A 7,825-nucleotide genomic window follows, 5' to 3' on the forward strand; every position below is an offset into this window, starting at 1 on the left:
TCATTAGCTTATCGTTTAAATATTCATTATTAAGTGGCTATAGTCCCTTTGTTCGAAAAAAAGTGGCTATATTCCCAAGTCCCAACCATACTATTGATAAACAAAAGGATGGTCAACTATTATAATTTCAATAATATAAATTCATATGCACATATCTAAAGATTGGAAAGCGTTAACGGTCGCTTAACGTACAATGATAGACCGTTGCAGTCTGCAATTGCAGGAATCTAGGCAAAGAGAACAGGAATAAAAATACTTTTAGGAAGCAAAATGAAAAAAACTAAAGCTTCATGAGGGTCTATCTAGTAACTTGAAACGATTATACGGTAAAAACTAGATAAAAACATAAAGATCAGGGGTCTTCCGACAAAAGTCCATCGATCCACTTGAAAACACTTCCACAATGTCCGTTCGAAAAAAAATATGACCGTTTGAAAGTAATTAAATTTCAGACAAGAATAAACTCCCTTCCTCTACTCTACTTCAATCTCTGTTTCTTCTTCCCTCAGTAAAAAAATCGAGAGAGAGAGAGAGAGATGGGTTGTGTTTCTTCGAAGCTAGTCAAGAAGAAACTGGTAAGAGAGATTCGAGTCAACAACGGCGGCGATCACATTGTCTCTCTTACTTCCACTACTTACGGTCATCTCGATCTCGACCAACAACGACCAGAGACTTCTCAGGAACTCACTAAAGGCGAAGCCTTTGAACCAAGACGATCAACTGCACGGGAAGATGATCCAGAGATAATCAACACATGGGAGCTTATGGAAGATCTCGAAGATTCGACGAGGATTATTAGTCCCAAGTCTCGTGGCATTTTATCGTGGAAGACTCCGGCGAAACCGAGCCTGGAGTCTCCGAAGAGGAACGGTAGTAGTAAGAGATTCAGGGGGAAAGAAAACAGAGGATTGAGTCCGAACCAGATTCCGAAGCGAGGCGTGATGCGTTTGAGTTTCCCTCTCAAAACAGAGGAAGGTTCGGCCGCGGTTACGCAGAGGAGGAAGAGTTTCAGTCCAGCGTTCGATCCGGATCTCGTGGCTTCCTACGAGAGAGAGCTGTCTCAGGAGAAAGAGCAGATAAAGATGGTGATCTCTTCTTCGGGAAAAACAGAGAGAAACAGAGAGTCAGAGAGGATCCTCGAGGGTTTCCCGGAGAAATGTCCACCGGGAGGAGAAGACTCGGTGGTGGTCTACATCACGACGCTGAGAGGGATAAGGAAGACGTTCGAGGACTGCAACGCGGTGAGATCGGTGCTGGACTCACACGAAGTTAGATTCTCGGAGAGGGACGTGTCGATGCACTCTGTTTTCAAGGAGGAGATCAGGGGCATTTTGGGAACGAAGCAGGTGAAAATACCGGCGGTTTTCGTGAAGGGGAGGATGGTGGATGTGATGAAGTTGGAGGAGGAGGGTAAACTGGGAATTTTGCTCGAGTGTATGCCTAAACAGAGGCTTGGAGGTGGTTGCTGCTGTGGGTGCGGTGGGATGAGGTTTGTGATGTGTGATGTTTGTAACGGAAGCTGCAAGGTTATGGATGGGGAGAAGAAGAATAATGCTGTTGTTAAGTGTTTGGTGTGTAATGAGAATGGTTTGGTTCTGTGTCCAATTTGCTCTTAGAAGAGATTTTTATTTTTCAGTTTTCCATAACTTTTATGGTGGGATTGGGTGAAGTTGGAAGAGGATTGAATTAGTTTTGGTTTGTAATGATTTGATTACAGAGTTTTCAAAGTTGGGTTTAGGGTTCTTTGTGTGTGAAACAAGCAATGAAATCTGTTTTAAATGTTTGTAATATAAATTCAATTCATTTTTGTTTAAACCATTTTAAATATAACTTCAATGGCTTAGAAGAGACCACATACTTTATTGGAGAGAATCAAGAAAGAGGTTGGGAAAGACAAGTTTGAAAGAGGAATGTATAAAGAAGCTTCCAAGATGTTTACAAAGCAGTGTACTGCATAAGAGCTTGATGATTTTCTTACACTTGTTGTTTATAATCATATTGTTGCTCAGTACTAAAGAGTTTCTATATTTTGGTCTGTGGTAATAACCATAACTTGTTTCTTTTTATTTCCTATATGAAATATAAGTTTTATGTCTCATTCTGTGTTAAAAAAACATCGTTTCATTATAGCTTTAGACTTCAAAGCTAAGATGAAGGTTTAGTTTGCTAATGCTATTTATGTTTAATCACAACTTAATTTGTATTGAAATAAAAATAATATTTATAGAAGTATCTGGAATATAATTTTATTTGAAATAAGATTAAATATTTGAGAACCCTTTTAGAGATTGACTCAAATCTAGACAAAATTATTCATACGCACGACCACGACGATGTTATTGCTTAAAAACCCAAATTAATAAACAGAAAAGATAAGCATAGCTAAAGAAAATCTAGGATAAAATTATAGTAACGCTTTGTTGTTAGAACTCATCATAGTCTTGAACTCTTCAAAGCTAACATAACCATCTTCGTCCGCATCAACGCCACGAACCATGCGAGCACATTCCTCCATTGACTTATTATTTCCAAGACGTTTCAACACAACATGAATTTCACTCGCTGAAATCTTACCATCACCATTCGTATCAAACAGCTCAAAAGCTTCTTTCAGAACAGCCTCGTCGTCTTCTTCTTTTTCGCTAACCGCATAGCACTTGGCAAATTCTACAATATCTATATGACGGTCACCATCAACATCAAGCTCTGTGAACATCTCATCGATTTCTTCAGACGTCATCGAAGGAGAGAAAGCACGGATCCATTGAGCGAACTCATCCCATGAAATTTTACCATCTTTGTTTTTGTCGATTTCTTCAAAAGCCTGGACGTAAGACATTGTTGTTTCTAAAGAGAAAAATATATGAATGATATATGATGATGTAAAGAAGTTTATGAAATAAGTTGTGCGAGGAGATCTATATTTATAGTCAAAAATCTGTATGAAGATTTCCTTTTTACTAAAATCGTTATGAGTTTTCATATTTTCCTTTATTCAATTAAATTGAAAAACACGCGTTGAATTAAAAGAAACCGGCTAGAATCAATGAACCAAACGAGACGTGTAACCTGAACAGCTATAAAGCCCATACAAATTTCAGTGGGCTTTATATGGGCCGAACGGAACAATCCACAGCACCCTCCTATAAAAGCTCACGACAACAACGCGCTTCTTTAGAAATTAGGGTTTTTGCATCGCCGCTAAGCTTTCTCACCTCCGTCTCTCACCGAGCCGTCGTCTTCAGGTATCTTCAACCATTCTGATTCTCATATTCTATTGATTATTGCAATCTTTTAGGAGATTTGTCGTTTTCTTTTCATTTCTCTCGAATTTGTAATTAGACAACTCTGCTCTGTTTGTTAGATAAGCGAACCTAGTTTCGCTTCAGACAGCGATTAGAAACAAGGATTGTTAGTTTGTGTTTGTCTTAAAATTCGTAATCAGCACACACTAGTCACATGCTATGTTCTTACGATTGTGTAACAGATTCATTCATGTTGAAGCAGATTGAAGATATCCTAGCAAATGTAATAATGAATGTGAAATTCTGATAAAAATTTCATGTTTGTTGTGTATTGGATGCAGAATGGATTCTCAGATTAAGCACGCCGTGGTGGTCAAAGTGATGGGACGTACTGGATCCAGGGGTCAGGTGACTCAGGTTCGAGTGAAGTTCACTGACTCTGATCGTTACATTATGAGAAACGTCAAGGGACCCGTGAGAGAAGGTGACATCCTCACTTTGCTCGAGTCTGAGAGAGAAGCTAGGAGACTTCGTTGATTCGTCTTGTTCCTTTCTCCACTACAGAACTATGTCTGCTTATCTTGCTTTTTTTTTTTTTCTGTGACTGGATTAGTGATTATGCATTCGAACTGAATTTTGTTTTTGCTGTAAGACATTTCATGGATTGATTTTTGTTCTGGTCTTATCATATTGTTGTCTGAACCCTCCAAAATCTCTCGGTTTATTCATTTATCAACCAAAACGATATAGAAAGTTTTAAGAGCACCTTAAATGTTAGTATTAGGAAGAGTTATGAGTTTTTGTAGAAATTATGGGATATTAAAAAGACGCATGTAATTCAAAGAGATGATTAACTAGTTTAAATAAAATAAAATATAAATAATTAACTATTATACTAATATTTTTTTTGTTTTAGAAATCTTAGCTGTTTCTAACCATTTGAGGTGCTCTAAACCTTTCTAGTTCTATTAATGTTCTCCAAGTTATTCTCTAATGGATTAATTTTCAAATCACTGCTTCAAAGTAGGCTTTCAGCATGATCCGTTTTAAGCCTGACCATGGTTTTAGGGTGGAGTTCGTCCTGACCATAGGCGCAGACATGAAATGGTTCGGTATGAACTTTCTAAACAGAAAAAAATTGATGTTTGAACTTTCTAAACAGAAAAAAATTGATGTACGTGTCCAATTGTTTTTTTTGGCTTACCGTAAGCATTACTTGTCATGGAAGTGCGCCCACGCTGTGTGTGTTTCATTTAACATCAGATGCGAGATTTCCATAAAGATCGTTTGTTCATTTTCAGATAACCGTTGAAGTTGCAACAGCAAAAACTCTCGCTGATTGAGAAGATTCAGTTGGTAGTTTTGGGGTTACAACGCATTCTCTGCTTCTTGCTACATCTTTTGGTTAAAAGCTTCATCAAAGCTAATTTGATTCGTCGGCCACTAGTCTAGGTGATGTTCTTTTTTTTTTTAATATATGTTTTGTTTTTATCTGATGTCATGATCTAAGCAAAGCTTATATATAAGCCATCCATTCTACTTTATGCCTTTATTCTGATCAATTTCCCAATATGATCAAATTCTCAATCAAAATTTACTTCTATAAGAAAAGAAAAAAATATATAAAAACTAATATTTTGGAATCTCCACTAAAAACTATTATACTTGCTATTTCGTTGTATGATTTTTGGAACGATTTCTATTGTTTTGGTGGAACTTTAAGGTTTTACAAAATTACATGATACATGTATAATCTCCATTTCAAGAGTCGTTCTTCACGTAAACTCTTGGCTATAAAGTTTTTATAAGTTATAACTAGTGTTTTTTTGTTAGTTATAATATAACTAGTGTTTCTTCTGAAGATCCAATGCGTCACCAAATTCTACGATCGATATTTTTCTTTAACCATTGGTATATTTACTTTTTATTATTCCGTTGCCATAAGTCTATCAATATTATTAAAAGAGAAGGAGTCTAAAGAAATCTACCTATGAAAGTTGTTTTGGACTTCTTCCTTTTTTTGGTCTTGCAATGCATATTTCATATTGACTAATAGTATTTTAGTGTTACATTAAATTCAACTAACAATTAGTTACCTTATATTTCTCAAACAATCATTTAATTAGTCAATATTTTTATTTATTAATTATGCCCATATCTTTTTGTACACGATTTGATTATAGCACATATATATTTTATTTATTAGATCATAGAATTTGGTACACAAAAATAATATTGTACCACTTGATACACTTCATTTTATTAAAACATTTTTTATCAACACATCACTTATTAATCCCAACTATGAGTTTTTTTGGGTCTAAATGTTAAGAAACCCAACCCAACCACGAGTGGTATAATTATTAAAGGTTTAACGTTCAAACATGGGTAAATCATCATAACAATATGAAACATGCATTGTAAGTCTATTTCAATAATTATACAAAAACAAAACTAAATTAAGTTAAAACATTTTATTTAGTTTAAAATAGTATACCGCCGCTGATTCTGAAAGTATATTATAAAACTACATAAATTAAATTTCGAAAATTAATTTTTAAAAATTAATTCTTCACATATCTACACAAACAATCTAACAAAATTTTGAAAATTGATTCATTTTCTTTCAAATTTGTATCTAAACAAACTATATCTATTTAAAAAAGTTGTTGGACCCTTTCACTAACTAATTATTTTTGGTCCAACTATTTGAAAAATCGATTTGCGGATATTGGTTATTAGTTTTTATGTGGGATGAGTATGGATTGGTGGATTTTGGATCGTGGCAACCCGTCGACCCGTAAAATATTTAAAAAATAAAAATTAAAAAAATATTTTTTTAGATACAAGAATTTAAAAATAATAATTTAAAATTTAAATAATGTATAAAATTTGTATTGTAAATATACTTTTATAGTAATTAAATTAAATAGTGATTTTTAAACTATGTATATAACCTGCGGATAACTACACAATTAAGCGGAACGGATGCGGGTACAAAGTTATTTGTTTGCGGGTTGTGCGGGTCATATTTTTTAACCAAAACAAAATTATTTGTTTGCGGTTGGCGGGTAAGCGGGGCGAGTTTGATCCGCAACCCATCCTTAACTTTGTGCATACCAGATCAATTTTTTAATTAATATTATCTAATATAATATATTTTGATTAAAAATTATATATATATATATGATTACAAAAAAATAAAAATATAATCAGAAAGGAAAAAAAATATCAAAAATTATATTTAAAACAAAAAATATACCCGCCCTTTTAAGGGCGGGTCAAAATCTAGTTATCTTATTATTAAAATGTACGTGCCTTTATACGATCTATGATTACTGGTATATAAATTCATAATAGTTACTATCTGTTTTTAATTATGTTTGTTCTCAATGCAAAAGAACAAAAAAATCCTACCTTAGGACAATGAAGTGACCTTTGGGCAATAATTTTATCCATAGCTGTAAATATAATCATGCACGACAAAAATGTAAATATAGAAATTTCTTAATCATGGACGAGTGAAAAGAACTCCTGAGCTCATCAATTCAGAGAGATATCTAACTAGGATTATTTTTTGTCGAACTTTAGACTTGAATGGTTTTTGTTCTTGATGCCGCTAAAGATTATACGATTCTGTAAATTAATGGACTCAATTATTTGATTGGTTTAATACACTAGTAATATAAATAATATTAATGTAAATGTCGTAATACAACACGAGAGAGAGCGCTTGGGCCCTAAAGTGTATCTCTCTCTCCCAAGTCGGAAACCCCCTATAAATAGATGTCTTGGTCTTCTTTGTTAACACACACCACTACAAATCTCTCCCTTAGCTCATTTTTAATCCCAGAGTTAGTTAGAAAGAGAAAGAAACTTAATAAGTTAAAAATGGAGAATATGGGAGCTAGAGTGATAGAGCCATTGATAATGGGAAGAGTAGTAGGAGATGTTCTTGATTTCTTCACTCCAACAATTAAAATGAATGTGAGCTACAACAAGAAGCAAGTCTCCAACGGCCATGAACTTTTGCCTTCCTCTGTCTCCTCCAAGCCTAGGGTTGAGATCCATGGTGGTGATCTCAGATCCTTCTTCACCTTGGTAAATATGCATATATTAAGACTATTTTGAAATCATTACTAATGTTGGAACGCTGGTTGTTTATGGTCAAAACATATAAAAGTCTCACTTTCATTTTATCTTATAAATTGTACATGTTTTGTAAATAACATGATGCTGTTATTTACATTTTATCATTATTATTTAATGGTAAACACAATTTTTAATTGAAAACAGGTGATGATAGACCCTGATGTTCCAGGTCCTAGTGACCCCTTTCAAAAAGAGCACCTGCATTGGTACGATCGTTCTTTGTTTGCCGTTTCATTTTGGGCCAATATTGAATATGCACTTCATTAGAAATATTTTTAACCCTAATGATGTTTAATATTGTGATTTGTCTCTCACCTGATTTTATAAAAACTTGAGTTGATTTGGTCAAAGTCTCTTCCATCAAAACACGAGGATTTCCCTAAACGTTTTAGTAGCAAGACGAAGAAATTAATTCTTGTAGATGTCTA

The 7,825-nt window shown here is 34.2% G+C and overlaps 4 protein-coding genes across 4 annotated transcripts; 3 read left to right on the forward strand and 1 right to left on the reverse strand.

The window, feature by feature from the left end:
- The first annotated feature begins 413 nt into the window (after nt 1-413).
- LOC130507274 (uncharacterized protein At3g28850-like) lies at nt 414-1,815 on the forward strand. The gene has a single exon (XM_057001985.1). It carries the CDS (start codon nt 537-539, stop codon nt 1,614-1,616), a length of 1,080 nt encoding a protein of 359 aa, XP_056857965.1. The 5' UTR covers nt 414-536; the 3' UTR covers nt 1,617-1,815.
- A 405-nt stretch (nt 1,816-2,220) lies between these two features.
- Nucleotides 2,221-2,902, reverse strand: LOC130507272 (probable calcium-binding protein CML32). The gene has a single exon (XM_057001983.1). The coding sequence runs from the start codon at nt 2,837-2,839 to the stop codon at nt 2,405-2,407; it is 435 nt and encodes a 144-aa protein (XP_056857963.1). The 5' UTR covers nt 2,840-2,902; the 3' UTR covers nt 2,221-2,404.
- Nucleotides 2,903-3,100: 198 nt separating this feature from the next.
- Nucleotides 3,101-3,949, forward strand: LOC130507273 (40S ribosomal protein S28-1-like). Its single transcript, XM_057001984.1, has 2 exons — nt 3,101-3,245; nt 3,587-3,949. Exons 1-2 carry the CDS (start codon nt 3,112-3,114, stop codon nt 3,780-3,782), a joined length of 330 nt encoding a protein of 109 aa, XP_056857964.1. The 5' UTR covers nt 3,101-3,111; the 3' UTR covers nt 3,783-3,949.
- Nucleotides 3,950-7,041: 3,092 nt separating this feature from the next.
- LOC130507271 (protein TERMINAL FLOWER 1-like) lies at nt 7,042-7,819 on the forward strand. Its single transcript, XM_057001982.1, has 2 exons — nt 7,042-7,346; nt 7,542-7,819. The coding sequence occupies exons 1-2, from the start codon at nt 7,137-7,139 to the stop codon at nt 7,662-7,664; spliced, it is 333 nt and encodes a 110-aa protein (XP_056857962.1). The 5' UTR covers nt 7,042-7,136; the 3' UTR covers nt 7,665-7,819.
- Nucleotides 7,820-7,825: the final 6 nt, after the last annotated feature.

Source organism: Raphanus sativus, unplaced genomic scaffold (genome assembly GCF_000801105.2).
Source record: "Raphanus sativus cultivar WK10039 unplaced genomic scaffold, ASM80110v3 Scaffold4252, whole genome shotgun sequence".
In the NCBI taxonomy this organism is placed as follows: domain Eukaryota; kingdom Viridiplantae; phylum Streptophyta; class Magnoliopsida; order Brassicales; family Brassicaceae; genus Raphanus; species Raphanus sativus.